The 18578-nt window shown below is 48.6% G+C and overlaps 1 protein-coding gene across 1 annotated transcript in view; it reads left to right on the forward strand.

The window, feature by feature from the left end:
• Slc6a5 (solute carrier family 6 member 5) overlaps positions 1 to 18578 on the forward strand; it is a 56469-nt gene that overhangs the window by 22831 nt on the left and 15060 nt on the right. Inside the window, exons 8-13 of the mRNA XM_028880168.2 lie at positions 2696 to 2830; positions 4754 to 4857; positions 7604 to 7728; positions 11668 to 11780; positions 12624 to 12755; positions 14287 to 14386. Of these exons, the coding sequence (XP_028736001.1) occupies positions 2696 to 2830; positions 4754 to 4857; positions 7604 to 7728; positions 11668 to 11780; positions 12624 to 12755; positions 14287 to 14386 (709 nt within the window). The remainder of the gene's footprint in view (positions 1 to 2695; positions 2831 to 4753; positions 4858 to 7603; positions 7729 to 11667; positions 11781 to 12623; positions 12756 to 14286; positions 14387 to 18578) is intronic.

Below are 18578 nucleotides of genomic sequence, written 5' to 3' on the forward strand. Positions count from 1 at the left end.
CCGAAGGTTACCCTCTCAGTTCACCAGGAGCCGAGGGACTGGGCCACCTACACATGGGGCTGTGGACAGGGAGAAGAGAGAAAGTCCCTGGGGGGTGAATATAAGGAGACACTCACACTCACGTGTAGGTCCCTGCAGGTGACACCTTCTTCAGTCTTGGGTCGTCAACATCTCACAGGCCTACCGTTAGCAGCCAGCCTCCATTTCTGGTCTGATAGCTCACAGAACGACACCTAATAGGAATAATAGCTTTGGAGTAGCTTCAGGTTTGGTCCATGAATGAGCTACTTAATCCCCTGTGTTGTGTTTAGCCTGGGTCTCAGCTTCTTTCTCTCACGGCACAGCGGCCACATGGGAACAGCTGGCTCAGTTGGTGTCAAGTGAGAGATGGGGGTTTTCATGGTTCCTCCTACAGGCCCTTGTGGACTAGGCAGTCTCTTCTCTGTGTCCTCTGGTAGCCTTCCCTTCCTGTCAGCCCCAAGTCAGGTGGTCCTCAGTTGCTCCTTTCCTGGTGGAGGTAAGACATGAGCCTGAGTGACCAGGCCCTGCCTAGTAGCATCTCCTCTTCCGGTCTCATCTCACAGTCCGGCCAGCCTGTGGTGGAGTGTTCCCCCCCCCCCCCAAAGTGTCAGATGTTCTTGGGTTTTGGAATGTCTGTATGCAAGGCCTTTACTTTTCCTTCAGACTTTAAGGGAGAGGAGAGAAGCAAGTTTGGAGATGTCGGAGGGGGCTGGCTGCTGGCTCTACCTCATTTCTGGGACCAGAGGGAGAAGGGACTAATGTTCCACGGGTTGGAGGAGAGGTGACATGATCAGCACGGTAGCTGTAGAGGGAAGAGGCGGCCAGCTCCTTCCAGGTCTGTAGCCAGCATGTGAGAGCATGGCTTTGAGTGCCTGGGTGTTCACTGACTGGAGGTTGCACCCTGTGGTCCTAGACAGGCTTCCAGTCCTCTTCCTCTATGACTACCCCATCCTGCTCCTCCAGCACCCCGAGAGGAACATGCAGTCATTACCACCTGCAGGTACTGACACTTAGGTCCAGAGAGGTTTAGCCACTTCCCAAAGTGACCCAGCTCATAAGTGGAGGAGTCAGGATTTGAACTCTGGCCCCTGTGACTGTGGAGCTGAGCAAGCACAGTTCACCACCCCCAACCTGCCCTCTATCTACCAAGTCTCAATCTCAAGCCCCTCCTTCTCTCTGAGGCTTGATTGACAGGTAAGAAAGTACTACTAACTTATCCTCATCCAACACATCTCTAAATTCTGTTAACATTTCCTCTAGATATGCCTTTACTCAGCCCCACCGCCCCCGCCATCCTTCCAGAACCCACAACTACCTGTTGGCACTCTGGGCTTCCCGTGCTCTGACCTCCTCTAGTACCTCTAGCTACCCCTCTCTGCACCCTTGGCCTTAGCCTTCTGCCATCCTAGTAGTGAGGAGACAGAGCGTCACTTTTGTGTGCCTGCCTCGCTCACTCCCTCCCCTCCTTCACCTTCCCATCATGCCTCCACACTTTGCGATTGCCTTCATGCTCTAAGATCCAGCTTGAGCAACATCTCCATGAATGAGCACTCCCAGGCTGGGCACTGCATACTTCCCTGGAGTCCATGAGTCTCCTAGGGTTACTCAGCCCCTATTCAGATACTGGGTTCTCTCCATTATGTACCCACCCACCTCTGGACAGCTGGTGTCTGTCACAGTACCCAGCTCACAGGAAGCCCTCCACAAATGCCTGTGGAACTTAGCTGTATTTAATGGCCTTCTTATGGTCAGGCCCTGAACTAGGGCTTCCACACAGCAACTTGTATAATTCTCAATATTGTTTTAGGACAGTTACTCTGTACCCATATTACAGGTATATGCACTGAGGTTCAGAAGATCACACCTCAATGTCAGAGATTAGATATCATTTGAACAGAAGCGTGTCTGATTTTAGAATCACAACCTCTTCACCTGGTGAGGTCATTTCACCTAGGGTGTCTGTGTAAGCCAGGATGGAAGGCATAAGCCAAAAGGATTTATCTCTCCTGGTGAAATTTGGGCCCTTCCTTAATGTGGGGATTTAACCAAGGCAACTCCACATAGTTAAAAGGTGGTTTATTTTGGGGTAACTTACAGCCAGTAAAGGGGTTGATCACAGGATCTGGGAGAGGTGAGGTGCAGTCCAGCAGGGTTCTCTGGAGAACTCTGACTCTGTCCACCATCCAGCATCCAGGATCGTGAGGAACCAAGAGGGCTGGCACATCCAGGTCTTAAGGGCTCCTGTCCTGGCCACGCTTCAGGGGCAGGTCCTAGGTAGGCATGGCAGTTACCAGCTGCCTCACTGGGGCAGTGCTTCAAGGTCAAAGCTGGAACAGCTCTCCACTACACTTCCGCAGAGATGGGTTAAGAATTTTGGAGAACAGAGCACAAAACCTCCCTCACCATCTGTGGCTTCTGGCCCTGTGGAATGTTGGTAGCTGGGCAGGGTGACGTCTCCCAGGCTTGATTGACAGGGAAGGAAGGAAAGTACCCTGTGGTCTTCTCCATTTGACTCAGACCCCAGTGTCTTGTGTGGGTCCCCAGTGCTGTCAGGGCTTGGGGAGACCTCGCTGTTGGGCACGTGTGCCTGGGTGGCAGGTCCCCTGTCCCCTCACCTCGGTGACATCCTCAGGGATGCCTGCTCACCCACCTCTCCATCCCTCTGCTCTTCCAGGTGGTGTACTTCACAGCCACATTCCCATATGTCGTGCTGGTCATTCTTCTCATTCGAGGCGTCACACTGCCCGGAGCTGGAGCTGGCATCTGGTACTTCATCACACCTAAGTGGGAAAAACTCACGGATGCCACGGTGGGCTCATCACTCTATTTATAGCAGACTGGGAGTGTGTGTGTGTGTGTGTGTGTGTGTGTGTGTGTGTGTGTGTGTGTGTGTATGTGGGCTACCAGGGGTGTGTGTGTGTGGGGGGGATATCAGGTGTGTGTGTGTGTGTGTGTGTGTGTGTGTGTGTGCGCGCGTGCATGCTATCAGGGGTGGGCCACACTGCTGGTTGTGCAGCAGGAGGAGCCAGCCTTCCCTGCCCCCATGGGAATCCCCGAGCCTACTTCTTGTGGGAGACCTTGGTGTGCTCAGGTGTTGATGGGGCAGCTGAGGACTTTCAGATTCTGAAGCAGTGCTGTGCAGCTGGAGTTGCAGTGTAGGCCCTCATGAAGACCAGGGTCCTTTGATAGCTTTGGGCCACCTCACACCACTTATTTGTTACTAATTATAGCATGTTGGAAGCAGAGCTTTGCTGGTTGGAAAATCAGAGCAGGAGCAGGTTTTTGATTTTAAAGGCCCCAGACACATTTGAATACCTCCTACACACTGATGTGAGACCAGCACATACGTGAACTTTCTCTGTGTTGGGTGTATGCACATCACACTCTCAAAATACTCACTCATACCAAAACCTCTCCCTGTGAAGGGTGACTGTGTGGCTACAGATGATTTTTCTCTCCTTAATAAAAACTCTGCTTTTCTGGGGTACATTAGAAACTCATGGCAAGGATTGAGTTTGGCTACACACACCAAAAAGTTTCCAGACATTGCCAGCATAAACCAGATACTAGTTGATGTCTCTCTCTTGGTAGCTGGTTAAGGACCAGTTCAACCCTCTGTGATGTCATGGGGGATGAAGGGTCTGGTATTTCCTCCTCACCTTCTGGATTCCTCAGAACTTGTGGTGCACTAGCCATCACATCAACATTCCAGGTAGCACAAAGGTGAGAGAAGAGGTAGAGAGAAGCATTCTTCCTCTTAAAGGGGAGTGACTGCAGAAGCCCCACATAGTAATTTATTTTCACACAGTTGGCCAGAGACTAAGTGACATGGATGATTTTCCCCACTGAGACTCCCTGATGGAGGAGCTGGGCACACGTCCGCTTTCCCATCTATCATAGCTTCGTCTTCTGAGTAGACAAGGTGAATGGGTGCTGGGTGGATGTAGGCTTTGCCAGCCTCACACTTGAAATCTACCTTTGCATTGTTTTAAGTACATTAAAAATTTTATTACACATTTATTTATGTGTGTGTGTGTGTGTGTGTGTGTGTGTGTGTGTGTGTGTGTGTGGACAAGTTTTAGGAGCCTGTTTTCTCTCTTTGCTGTGTTGGTCCTGGTCCTCAGCTGTTGTGGCAGGTGACTTTACTATTAAGCCTTCTTACCAGGCCCCTTCAGGACAATTTCAAGTCCAGATTAAACTGATGAACATAGACCCATTTGCAGATGCCGTATTCCTGCAGTGCACAAAGGCTTGCGTGACCTGGAACTTTATGAAGGTGGCCAGCAGGAGTCACTCTCAGGAGGGAGGTGACCCCATGAAGTCCGTCCACATTGTTGTCACTCTTCTAAGATTGGGGACTGTGGAATTTCAGGTTCTGAGTGGCAATTGTCACAACACATAGGACTGTCAATTAAAATGCATTTTTATATCCATGACTATATTTTGTTGCCATAGATTGTCCTTCGGGTGTGTAAGTGCTCGTGAGAGGGCTGTCCTGTTCTGTCTGGTTTGATGTAGTGGGACACATAAGCACACGTTTGCCCTTCGATTATCTCAACCTGTCTTCGATTTGACAGAGTTAGAATCTCCCAGCTAATTCCTTCTTTGGTTTCAGGCACAAGAAACACATTTGTATGCTCATAGCTCTCTTGTCCCCAGTCACCTCCAATTTACTTGGGAAGGTGACATGCTGGTCTCCCTCAGTGACCTGACTCTCCCCACTTCTTTCCAGGTGTGGAAGGATGCTGCCACTCAGATTTTCTTCTCCCTGTCTGCCGCCTGGGGAGGGCTCATCACTCTTTCTTCTTACAACAAATTCCACAACAACTGCTACAGGTACATGTGGCCATGGGATCCAGAGGGAGAAGACTAGTGAAATGAGCAAAATGAAGCCTCAGCAGACACCCAAGGCAGAGCTAGAGATAGGCCTTGGGCTCACAAAAAGCCACTGGCCAAGGCCTGGTCACTAACTCCTCTACCTCAGCTGACCCCACTGAGCAGGGTACTGAGTGGAAACTCTACCTATAGGATGCAGTGTGTCCCTGGAGTGGTCACTGTGTCTGGCTGTGTCCTGTGGAAGTCCATGTGTATAGTCATGTGTGTAGTAGGGCCACCGATTACTTGATACATACTTCTCAAGGGGTTTCATGGGAAAGCGTGATGAAGAGGAAGGACAGCATGGAGCTAGGGGCATTTGAGGATAGCATTGCCACGTGCTACAAATGCAAGGCACAGGCAGGATGTGACCCTCTGGACATCTGTTTTCTCATCTATAGAGCACAGACAGAGTGCAATGTTTTGTGGGTAAAAGTGATGCATGCAGTTACCAGAGGAGTGTTTTGCACACAGTAGGTACTCAACAAGTGACAGCAGTCACTATCATTATTCAAGATCAAGATGCCAGAATCAGGATATAAAATTCAGCCCATAAGTCCTTGAAGAACAGGTGCCAGACTCGGGCATTTGAAGAGTTTTGGTCACACTGCTCAACACACTGAGGCCAACTGGTCTGAACACCATCAGAGGGTAAAGCATTGCTGTGTGCCACACAGGAAATGAGGCTGCATGGCGTGGCAGCAAGGGCCTAGGCTGAGAGCTAGATAAAGTTGATTCAATTTCTGTTCCACCCACCCCCCTGTGCCTCAGTGTACTCTTTAGGAAGCCCAGAGCTTTGCAGGGCACATGTTTTCTTCACATTGACTTGGTGCCAGGCTGAGTGAGCTGCAGACACCACCTTGTTCTATGTTCACAGCCCCTGAAAGAGAGAGTTGACATCATTGCCACCATTACAGTCTGAGTGGAAGGAAACTTCTCAGGGTCATTTTAGGTCATGCATGAGTGTCCTAGCAATGAGTAAGTAGGTCATAGGAGCTCCCATTGGAAATATTCTTTCACTCAAAATTGCAAGTGGTTTACTGAGGGGGGAGGGAGAGAGAGAGAGAGAGAGAGAGAGAGAGAGAGAGAGAGAGAGAGAGGAGAAGGAGGAGGAGGAGGAAGAGGAGGAGGACCAGGAGGAGGGACAGGATCCCGGATTTCAATGCAGGCCCAATGCTCCATCTGTCTGTGACCTCACATTTGAGCCTAGGGCAGACTGGGAACCCCTGGCTGTGTTACCTGCAGAAGACTCTAGAATAATTGTTATCAATCTTTCTAATACTATGACCCTTTAATACAGTTTCTCATGTAGTGGTGATCCCCAACCATAAAATTATTTTCATTGCTACTTCATAATTTTGCTATGGTTATATATTATATTGTAAATATTTTTTGGAGTTAGAGGTTTACTGAAGGGGTTGTGACCCACAGGTTGAGAACCACTGCTCCAGAATGAAGGCACTGATACCCGTCTCTTTCTTATCGTTTCTCTTGCCCTTCTCAACCCTGGGAACCCTAGCCCCAGGATGCCTTCATAATATGGATGTCATTTCAATGTCCCACTGCCTTCTGTTCCTCATATTGGGTTCCTGTCTCAGAATTCTCCAAGATCCTGTCACCTTCTTTTCTACTGTGGTGGCTGGGTGATCTCCTATCATGATATCATAGTCACTTTGGGCTATTATTATGAAAATACTCTACATTGGGTAATATGTAAATGATAGAAATGTATTGCTTATATTTATGGAGACTGCAGACTCCCGGATCAAGGTGCTCGAAGATCCAGTGTCCGGTGATTCTTCCCTCCAAGCTCCAGATGGTACCTTGTTGCTGTACACTGGTAGACGTCAGGGCGGCACACACCTCATGGTGTCTTTCAGGAAGGCATTGTCCTATTCATGGGATGACACCATTCTCCCAAGGCCTTACATTGTAATCTGACCACACTGGGAACTGAGTTTCATCATACTAATTTGGGGGAGATGTGAGCATTTAGCCAGTGTGAATTAGTTGTGACCCTGTCCTGATCATAAGACACTAGCACTTCCCCTCAGAGGTGGGGTCATTATAATATGATAATATATAATATCTTTATTAATTCTATGAGAATGTTACACAATGTATTTTGGTCACATTCACCCCTCCTCCCGAGTCCACCCTTCCCTACCTCCCTTCACCTGGTGTCTTTTTGTGGTTAGGAGAGACTGTCTCACCGCGGACATCCCGGTTCTCTGGCTCTGACAACCTTTCCGCCCTCTCCTCTGTGATGGCCTCTGAGCCTTGGGTGGAGAGGTTGGGTATCGGCTGGGGCACTGGAGACTGGCACCCCACAGTCAGTTGTTGTCTGCATTTTGAACAGCTGTGGCTTTCTCAAATGGTCTTCATCTGCCGAAAAATGTTTCTGATGAGGTGTGAGAGCTACGCTTTCATCTGTGGAAATGAGGATGCCTATTTAGAATACAGTCCGAAATTGCGCTGGTTTAGGAAAGTGACCTTTGAGTCTTTGGGGGCATTTTGGATGGACAAAAGGGCATCTGTGCTCAGGACTGCTTGTCCTGTCCTTGGATGTGTATGTGTGTGCAGATGACGAGATCATAGGTGGACACACACGCTCATCGGGTACTCAGACACACGGCACGCATTTGTCCTTCCCGTCCCGTCCTCCTCACGGAGTTCGCCTAAGCAAACCCTGCTCTCCTCCTCCCAGGGACACGCTGATTGTGACCTGCACCAACAGTGCCACTAGCATCTTTGCTGGCTTCGTCATCTTCTCTGTCATCGGCTTCATGGCCAACGAACGCAAAGTCAACATTGAGAACGTGGCCGACCAAGGTACAGGGCAGCCGTCAACCTTGCTCTGTCGGGCACTGGGATGGATGGCGTTGGGGGACTCAAGTGTCTAAGTTGGGGTACAATGGCTAAGACAGGCTCCAGCGGGAAGCTCGCAGCAGGGTTAGAGCTGGCTTTCCTAAGAGAGGGCTTGTTTTAGGCCCGTTTCTGCCTCTATTTTTTTTTTTCTTGCTCGTCTTTTTTGCTTTCTTGAACTCACTCCAGCCTGCGCTGGTCAGGGCTGTGCCTGCTAACCCTGTTAGACATGGGCAGGGGATTCATTAAGCAGCCCACAGGCCTGCAGCTGCTCCAGGGGCCTCTCACACAGGGCTCTGCAGACACCCAGTGCTGATGCTTAATGAGCTCCAGCCTGACTTCAGGGAGCCTTGTCCTTACGAAGCACTTTCTTAATGCTTAGGTCAAGTGTGTTCTCGAGGCTTTCTGCTTCGTTAGCAGACCTGCAGTTTTCTCCCCAGTGAGTGAGAAGGTGGTGGGGGTGGGAGTGTGGAATAAATGTTTACCCTGCGCCCAAATGATGCTAACATTTGCATAGTGCTTTTGAGTTTGTAAGGAGCTTTCATTTCATCACATTTAACTTACATTTCTAGGACAGCATTTGTAGGGGGAGTAGTTAAGAGTTTTATTAGCTTTATTTCCACTCTGCCTGGTTCTACAGAGGATTAGGGTATTGCAAGGTCGTGGCGAGTGGGGACCTTCATGGAGATTATTGGTCATTCTGCTTGGACTCTAGTTAGGCATATCGGCTTCAGTGCGTGGGGACTGTGACAGGTGCAGAGAGGGATGGCCATGAGCCCCAGACCCTCCAGAGGCAGGGAGGCTTGTCAGGCAGCTGTCCTTCACGTGGCTCCCAGGTTCTCACTGTAAGCACACGGGAGAGCCAGGCTAGAAGGTCACCTTTTGGGAGGGATGACCCAGTCTCTTCCTGTTCACCAGGGACCGTTAATCACTGCTTCCACTTATGCCAATTCAGCCTCAAGGAGTTAAGGTTCCAGCATGTCCCAGGGGTGTCATTATCTCTCCCTGGAGGGAGTGGGAGCCCCCAGAGATGCTGGTTCCGTGTAAGTGAGCTGCTCAGCGCTTTCTCCTGGCTGAGAATTCTCCAACTCCCTGGGAGGCAGGACGAGCTGAGACCGCCTGATCCTCCTGCACCGGGCCACCCCTCGCTGTTCTGTAACCTCAATTTCTTCCGGCAGAGTCATCGAGGCCGAGAGTTGCCGCCCCACTTTCTAGAATATCTGAGGCAGTTTGCCTTTTTTTAAAAAAAATCTGTCTTCTTGTTGGGAACTAGTGGATGAACTGACAAAGACGGTAACTGGGGACACACAGGCCACTTGAGCTAGCTCCTGTCCCAGCAGGGCCAGGAAGGACAGGTGCTATTAACACTCAGATAAAAATTTACATACTTTCGGTGTGAAAAGCAGCAGAAAATTTCTAGCATGTCTCTCTGAAATTCCCTTTTCTGTAGTTGTTCACTCCCTGCATTTTATACCTCTAACTCAGGCTCAGGGACAGTGGCCACCGTGGGACTCATTCCCCAGGAAGGACCATGAGTCTTGAGACCTCCTCCCAGACCCTCTGGGACTCACATATATTCTTTTTTTAAAAAAATTAATATATTATATATTTTTATTGTTTCTCTTATTTTTGGAGATTATAATATAATTATATAGTTTCTCCCTTCCCTTTTCTCCTATATACCCTCTTTGCTTTCTTTCAAATTTACGGCCTCTTTTCATTAATCGCTGTTGCATGCATGTATGTACATGAACATGCGTATATATGTGTGTGTATGTGTGTTTGTATATGTACATACACACGTGCACACACATATATACATACTTCTAAATATAATCTGCTTGGTCTGCATATCGTTACTTGAGTGTATGTTTTCAGGATAGACCGTTTGGTATTGGATAACCAGGTGGTATGCTGTTTCTCCTGCTCTTAGCATTCCTTAGTTGCCTGTAGTTTTCTGTGGCAGGTTGAAGCCTCATGATCCTTCCTCTGTCTTCTTTGGCATGCCTCTGGTTGTCCTTGTCCGGCTCATGTTTAGGCAGTCACGTTGGTGAGACTTGATGGGGGCAGCTCACACACATCCTCATCTTCTTCCTAAGTGTATTTCCCCTACTCAAAGGAGGCGCTGCAGAAAGTGTGGGCTCAGCTTCACTCCAGCCCAGCTGAGCAGGATCAGCCTATCCCCATGCAGGACAGTTGCTGATCCAAACACTGGCCACTGTGTTATGACTGTTAGTCAGAAACAGCACCATAATACTGCTAATTGATTGCAGCGACTACCCCATTCTCAGGGAGGTGTGGCTGTCAAAATTATTTACCCACCTCCAAAGTAGCAATGCCCAAAGGACAGAATGGTGTTCCAGTGCCACCATTCAGTCCTCTGGTGGTGACCATTCCAGGGCCTTTTTGTCAGCGTCCCGGGCTGGCTTTCTGCGTCTGTTTGAGACCTATTTTCAACTGTAGTTTAAATCAGACTTTTCTTTTATGGCTCACATAGGAGCCTTTGAAGGCTGGCTCTACAATCTGTTCAATAAATGTATAGGACATGGGGGTATCATAGGCCTTCGAGGTTTTATATTTTAAATATCCTGAGGCCTTATGCAACATTAGGAACTGTTTTAGTTAGGGCTTCTATTGCTGTGAAGAGACATCATGACCACAACAACTCTTATAAAGGAAAACATTTAATTGGGGTGGCTTGATTATAGTTCAGAAGTTTAGTCCATTATCGATCATCGTGACAGGAATCAAGGCAGCATGCAGGCAGCCATGGTGCTGGAGCTGAGAGTCCTTACATCTTGATCCAAAGGCAACAGGAAGTGAACTGACCTCAAAGCCCACCTCCACAGTGACACACTTCCTCCAACAAGACCATACCTCCTAATAGTGCCACTCTTTTTGGGGGCCATTTTCTTTCAAACCACCACAGGAATTAACAATCCAATACATTCCAGTTTTAAAAAATGCTGTTATGTGGGTTGGAGAAACGGCTCAGCAGTTAAGAACACTTACTGCCCTTTCAGAGGACTGGGGTTCCATTCCTAGTACCTGTATCAGGCAGCTCACAACTGCCTGTAACCCAGCCTCAGGGGACCTGATGCCCTCTTCAGGAGGCTGTGGGCACCAGTATGCTAAGACTCAAGCTCATCAGCGCCCCTGGCTGTCCCCTTCCTTCCACCCCTGACAGCGTGTGGTACTCTTAGGAAACCATTGCCCCTGGCCTCTCCTTTCTAATGTCAGTAGACTTCTGTATGAGCTACTATTGTCCTTGCTGTGACAAAATGCCCAGCAAAAGTAACTTGAAGGAGGGAGGGTTTATCTGACTCACAGTTTGAGGGGACGCGTCCCTCATGGTGGGGACAATATGAGTGCAGGTACTCACTGCATCTGGTCACATTGGCTCTGCAGTCATGAAGCAGAGAGAGACACATACACCTGTGTTCAGCTCACTTCCACCCCCTTTTCAACCTAGGACCCCCACATGGATGGTGCTACCCATGTCAGTTAACACAACACAGGGAGTCTCTCACAGACATGCCCAGAGGATTGTTCCCTAGGTGACTTTAGATCCTGTTAAGGTGACAGATTGATCATCAAATTATCCCATTTCATTTCAGTTGTGAGAAACAAATCTGTCTCCAGACACTGCCAGGTACCCCTCAGGGCTCAATGTCAACAATTCTACCAGAAGGTAATAATTACCTTCGCCTCCAGTTCATCAAATAAAAGAATGTATTTCATGGAAGGTAGCATGGTCTAATTAGCAGAGATGAGCACAAATAACAGACTGCAGAAAGAACTATAACCTGTGCTAGTTCAGGATCTCAGTGGAGAGAAGCCAGTGGGCTCTGGGGAGAGGGACTCTGAGCTGGGCCTGTCTGCCACCATCTCTCTTGTTTCTTCTAGGGCCAGGCATTGCATTTGTGGTTTACCCAGAAGCCTTAACCAGGCTGCCTCTCTCTCCGTTCTGGGCCATCATCTTTTTCCTGATGCTTCTCACTCTTGGACTTGACACTATGGTGAGTCCCTGTCCCTCTCATCCCTGCCTCCCACACCTTTTAGAGACTCTACTTTCCGAGATCCCAGATCCAGCCTGCAAGCAAGACTCAGGCTTACGGAGGTTTCTCCTGAGGAATGTCGGGATGGCTGGTGAGGCACCTGTCTGGAGTCACAGTAACTATGTAGCTGAGGATGGCCTTGAACTCCTTAGCCTCCTTCCTCAGCCTCTCGAGGGCTAGGATTACAGGTGTGCACCACCACACCTAGTTTAACCCACATTTTTGTGATCATTTAATGGTGTGAAGGAGCCTTCCTCTCTCCTCTTCCATTCCTTCTTTTTGTATTCTGTGCCAAGTTTTAGCCTGTATCCTCCCCCAACCCTATTGGCATCATTTCGCCAAGGCGAGTTCTATAGGGTAGCATAAGGGATGGTAATATGAAGTCAATTTTAAGAAAATTGCCGTGAGGCTGCACCTACTACAAATCATGCTGACAGGTACTCAGGGTTTAGTCATTGGGTGCAGAGAGGGTTTTTCCTCAAGTAGGAGATCAAATGGCAGATAACTAGAGGAGAGGAATTTACATCTCATGAATACAAAATGAAGCTAAAATGTCCTGATGGATGATTGTGTATTCTCTAGGGGCTGGAGGTAGAGTTTCTGCAGCTCTTATAACTGCTTGAGTTCTCCTGACTTTGTGTGTTGGCATCCAGTAAGGCCATTTAGATCATCGAAGGGATAGCACCCTAAAAATCATACCGAACCCAAGCACAGCTTTCCCTAGTGATACCACAAAGGACTTTGGTGGGAGGTTTCTGAGGGGAACAGTTGAACTCAAATGCTTTTGTCCTGGTACTGTTTCAGTTTGCCACCATCGAGACCATTGTGACTTCCATCTCAGATGAGTTCCCCAAGTATCTGCGCACACACAAACCTGTGTTCACCCTGGGCTGCTGTATCTGCTTCTTCATTATGGGCTTCCCAATGATCACACAGGTGGGAGCCCTCTGTGTATGGCCAGATATGGTGGGGACTGGGTGATGACTGTCCAGTGATCACTCTTGGGTGAGAGCCTACAGTCATTGGGTCAGCTGGGAGATGTGTGATGGCTGTCTGTCATCACTCGGGTGAGGGTCTGCAGCCATAGGCCTGAAGTGGAGCAGGCAGAGGACCTGTGATGACTGTCCTTGTATTCTCATTTCTCAGACCTCATACATAACCAGAGCCAAATCACTGCCATTTCCATAAATGGCATGAGTTCAATAATATTTCTGACCACGCAGGGAAATATGTCATCTTGGCTCCTAGTGAGGCCACTAGCGTCTTCATAATTGAGATGTTGTCTTCTTGGGCCAACAAGACAGGTGTGTCCTACTTAAAGAAAACAGAAAGCAGCAATGTCCAGATTTATCCATCCGTCAAATTTCCAAGACATTTCTTGTTATATATATTGAGTTTTTTTTTTCCTAGTCCTGAATGTGTTGGCAAATTGCATAGTAACACTTAGGACATACAGTGTATTTGCTGTCCCTGTGACCTTGAGCAAGCCACTCCTCTGGGCGTTGGTTATTGAATCTATAAAGTGATGGGGTGAAATGAGATGGTCTCCAAGCCTCTTCAGTTAGCAGGGAGACTTAAAGAGCGAGAGCGAGAGCGAGAGCGAGCAGAATGTGTGAAGAAGGCCCAGTATATTAGTTATAGTCTTCCCGAGAGAAACAGAACTGATAGGAATCAGCTCATGCCATAAGGGTCAAAGTAGTTCACAACAGCCCTCTCACACCAAGGAGCTGAGAACCCATGGGTGGCTTAGTCCATGAGGCTCTGTGCCTCATGCAGTCTGGGGCTGAAGACCTGGAGGGTTCCTGGAGAGCCAACGGTCCTCAGTTCACCTTGGGGGCCTGGAAAGGCTACTTCTAATATCAACAAGGAGTCAATGATAGCAAGGTAAATTAACTCTGAGGGGAGAGGGAAGGCCCGACTGACAGAGGGTGAATACTCTTCCTTCTCCTGTGACCTTTTCCACCTGGGTTGCTCCCAGAGGGTGCCAATCACATTTAGGGTGGTTTTTCCCAAGTGAATTAAGGCAGTCAGGGAAATTCCTCAATGAGGCCCCCTGCTTAGGTGATTCCAAAGTAAATTCACATCCACAGCTGACGGTCATATAAAGGTCAATCAAGTGCATCTACACAGATGGTCGTGGACAGCTCACAGCAAACACAAAGGCAAGTGGCTGCTTTCAGAGCTCCTTCAGAGGTTGACCTTTGCCTTGGAAAAATAGAAGATATTAAGCCAGCTTTTTTTTTTTTTTGTGCTTGCCTTATTGATCACCTCAGAGACCACTGAGGGATGTCTCTGTTAACCCGGCCAAGTCTCCACTTTACATGCCTAGCCTAGGTGTAGGCTCCTGTGGAGCAGGGAGAACACCGGACTCCTTTCTGCACCTGCTGTCTTTAGGAGGGGGAAGACGTAGGGAGATGGCCTGGCCACGGGGCCCTTTTTGATGGTGGCTGTTTCTCTCTCCTGCTAGGGTGGAATCTACATGTTTCAGCTCGTGGACACCTACGCCGCGTCCTATGCCCTCGTCATCATCGCCATATTTGAGCTTGTTGGCATCTCCTATGTGTATGGTAAGGGGACACCCTGCCTGCTGTCGAGAGGGAACTGGAGTGGATGGACAGCCTTCCTGGCAATTATGCTCCGCCATATTTAAAGGATTTCAGTGCCTCTGTTTCTGAGCTTACCTCAGGATCACTGTGGTAAAACTGAATGAGAAACCGAAGGTGGTGACAGTGTGTGACAGAAATGATAGGACCTGGCCTTGGGTGTGGTCTGGCACAGTTAACGCCCTTGGCCAGTGGCCAGATTAGGAGGGAGGGCTCTTTGGCTGGTGTGGCATTATTCTTGGTCTTGGCAGAGTCAGTGCCCATGTGTGTGAGGTGAAGGGTGGCTCACCACAGCCCCAGGTTACCAAAGGCCACCTGATCAGAGCCTTCCGATCTTAATAAGCACCCGAGGGAACTTGCCATATAGTATCTAAGTCCCAGATTTTCCCAGCAAAGAAACTTCCAGTTCTCTAATGGTTTACTCTTTCTACCATCACCATGGCAACCTGTATCCCACCCACAGTAGAGCTATTATCAAGGACAGCAGGATGGTAGCCACCAAATGCCATCTCTGCCTTTTGTGCATAAGTATTTGTCCTGGAGGTCACACCAGGGGCCATCCTGGTCACTCTGCCCAGTTTGATATGGGACTGCTGACTCCTTTGTGCCTAAACATCTTAGAATGGTCACTGGATGAATAAATAGCACTTGCAGGGGGATAAAACTTTTGGGGGTCAATGATCTAATCGTATTGCAATCCACTGAAGAGAGCAACTTGTCCTATGTGAAAATTGCTTGGGATAGAGGATGTAAGTACCCCAGGCTATCACATGGGTAAGCCAGAGGCATCTGCAGAGCCATGTTCTCCAAACTGGGGGAAAGTACTCCCCAACTTCTGTGTGTCCTCTGGACAAGTGTCTTGATTCTCAAGCGATTGTTAGTCTCCTACTGACAGGTATGCAACAGTTTCTGGCTTTCCTGGTAATCTCTTTAAAATAAAAGAGAAATAAAATAGAGCAGAAAATCAGGATAGAAAATGGAAATCTTTCATTTAAAATCTGGGCACCCTAGAAACAGGAAGAGGCTGCAATCATTAATTTAAAAGAGTTAAATCCTGTGTATTGTATCTGTGTGTCTGAGTGTGGGTATGTGCACCAGTGCAGTTCCCATGGAGGTCAGAAGAGGGCGTCAGGTCCCCTGGAACTGGAGTTATGGGCAGTTGTGAGCCCTCTGCTGTGGGTGCTGGGAGCCAAACTCTGGTTCTCTGTAAAAGCTGTGTGTGCTCTTAGCCGCAGAGCCATCTCTCCAGCCCCGCAATCACTTTTGGATGGGAGTTGAAAAGGAATTTTTGCAAGACTAGACATCATCTCTTCACTGCAGGGAGAGTTTAGTTCCTGGCAAGAGGAGGGGGCTTCAAGCAGGCCCGAGTGCAGAGTTCTTCCTGAAGACCTGTTTCCCAACTGCTAATTGCCACAAAAGGCACATTTACAAAGTGCTTTCTTGTAAAACAGGCCTGTTCAGTGAGGCTGGAAAGAATTAAGCTAGACACCTTTTAACGTGTCTAATTTTAGAAGTTAAATTCTCTCCCCCAAGCCCCAAGCAAATCTGGCAGTAGATCTCTTGGTTGTGAAGGAATAAGTGAACTCCAAGTGCTTTGGTCCTCAGACCATGCTGATTTCCTGGGGACAGGAAATCCTTTGATCCCTAAGGAATGGTATGGGGAGCCCCCTCAGAATTAGATAGAGCCTGTGATGGACCCAGGCTGGACTTGGAATTGGATCTGAAGGAGATTTAAGAAGTAAATCTTGGGGCTGGAGAGATGACTCAGTGGTTAGGAGCACTGGACGCTCTTCCAGAGGACCCAGGTTCAATTCCCAGCACCATGCACAGTGTACAACTGTCTGTAACTCCAGGCTCAGGGGATCTAGTGCCTTCTTCTGGCCTCTGTGGTCACCAGGCAGGCACATACAGATGTAAGCAAAACACCCAAACACATAAAAATAAAATAAAAGTGTGTGTGTGTGTGTGTGTGAGAGAGAGAGAGAGTGTGTGTGTGTGTGTGTGTGTGTGTGTGTGTGTGTGTGAGAGAGAGAGAGAGAGAGAGAGAGAGAGAGAGAGAGAGAGAGAGAGAGAGAGAGAGAGAGAGAGAGAGAGAATGAATTTGGGGGCTTGAGAGATGACTGGAGTTTGGTTTCTAGCACTCACAGTTGCCTAAAACTCCTAGTCCAGGGTATCTGATGCCCTCTTCTGTCCTCTACGGACACTGTACTCATGGCATGTACACAACACATGGACACACGTGAATGCACATAGTTAAAAAATATAAGAAATCTAACAAAAAGTAAATTCCAATCTCTCTCTCTCCTTCTTTCCCTCACTTCCTCACCATAAAAGCACAGGGGTCATGTTTGGCAGGAGGTGGGAGGAGAAGAGAGGGTGATGGGTGAATGTGAGCAAACTACCACAATATACACATATCACAATATCATAGTGAGAGTCATTACTTTGAATGCTAACTAAGAACAAAATAAAAAAAAGTAAATTTAGGCAGAAATGATTAATATTAATTGTTAGCGATGGAAAGAGAAGCCCGCACAAATGCATAAACTGTATCACTGAGAACAGTGTGTTCTTTCTGAGATGATGAGGCCCCAAGTCCATGAAAGTGCATGAGACAGCTGAGTACAGGCCTGGGGAGAATGAAAATGAACCTGGTTGATTTGGCGCCCGACTGCAGAGTCTGGAGAGCAAGGGCGATAGCTGCGGTGATCGGAGGTTTTCAATTCACTTTTAATGGTCTCTACATTATAGAGGAAGCATTCAGACATTTGCTATATGATGGGGATGATTTTGGATTTTATGATCAGACCAAGTAGCCGGCTGACAATTCTCTCGTTAGTATGCCTCAGAGGCTGAGCTCTACAAATACGGTAAGATGGTTGAGGAGGTCAGCCCTAAGCTGAGCTTCCCGACCGTGAGCTCTTTTGCTGTTCAGAGAGAAAAGGGAGTGTGAGCGGCCAGGGCACCCAGGAAAATGACACCTTAGAGATAAAAGAAATGATGTGGAGATTGAGGAAGGGTTCAGCCGAGTTTCAATCAAGGTGGAAACCCAGTAGGAGAGGGTTTAGCTTTCAGAGATGGGCGCTCATGTTAGCTGGGTTAGAATGACTGGGACATTTGCCCACAGCTTCACTCGGGCTGGAGACAATTTGTAGGACCTTATACAAAATGAAAATGTGGAGTCTCTTATTAAAGTTTGGTACAGTATTTCAAGGTGGTGGGTGGAGAGAGTTATGTCCGGGGCAGGGTCCCCCTGAGGATAGGGCCCTGTTCACCTGCTCGACCTTGGTCCCATCTTAGGGATCACAGCTCTGGGAGCTATGTTTAGACCAAGGGCGGGGCTGTGGTCTGTGAACGGGAAGCCCGAGTCAGTTGAAGCACGGTTTGGGTCCCAGTTCAGGGTTGGTCACTGGGATGGAGCATGCGTGGCTGTTTCCCAGCCCCACGTCTGCTTACTGAGTCTAGAGTGGTAGCCGTGTGTCTGCCATGTTTTCACCCCCACCCCCACTGCTTTCCTGTGAGTTCACGGAGCAGCAGCTACTTGGCTTTCTTTGACTATTTTCTATGTTTCTCCTCCAAGGTCAAGGCCATCTAGCAGACAGGTCTCTTAAGCGTGCTCAAATCTCTATGATCAGTGTCTTAATCATGATTCAGGCCTTGAAGGCAAGACAGATTTTGATCAGTGGCCAGGACAGGCAGGGGGAACCATATAAGCAAAGTATGAAGTTCAGGGAACCATTGACAGGGAGGGACTTGGGTGTGAGGGCTGGGGCAGGAAGGTTTTTGGGTGACTCCTCGCTGGTGCCCCTGGAGTGCATCTGCAGGGCTAGCCTATCAACAGCAGAAGAGAGAATTACAGGCCTATGCTATCTGAGGCAGAGACTGGGGCCTCTAGATTCCACCTGTGAGATACTGAGCCCAGCTTGACTGGCCGGGTCTAATCCTGCCCCAGAACGAAGGCCTTTGAATGCTCAGAACTGAGGCCACTCCAAACTGAGCTCCAATATCCAGCCTCTCCACCGCTTCAGGGTCAGCTCTGTCCCCCACTCCCAGGAGAGAAGTGAGCGCTTTGGCCACACCCCTTCTTCCCAGAGGAAGCTACTGGCTGCTTTCCTCAGGGCTAATCTCAACCCTGCTAAAGCAGAGTTTGTCCATC

This window comes from Peromyscus leucopus, chromosome 1 (assembly GCF_004664715.2).
Source record: "Peromyscus leucopus breed LL Stock chromosome 1, UCI_PerLeu_2.1, whole genome shotgun sequence".
Classification (NCBI taxonomy): Eukaryota; Metazoa; Chordata; class Mammalia; order Rodentia; family Cricetidae; genus Peromyscus; species Peromyscus leucopus.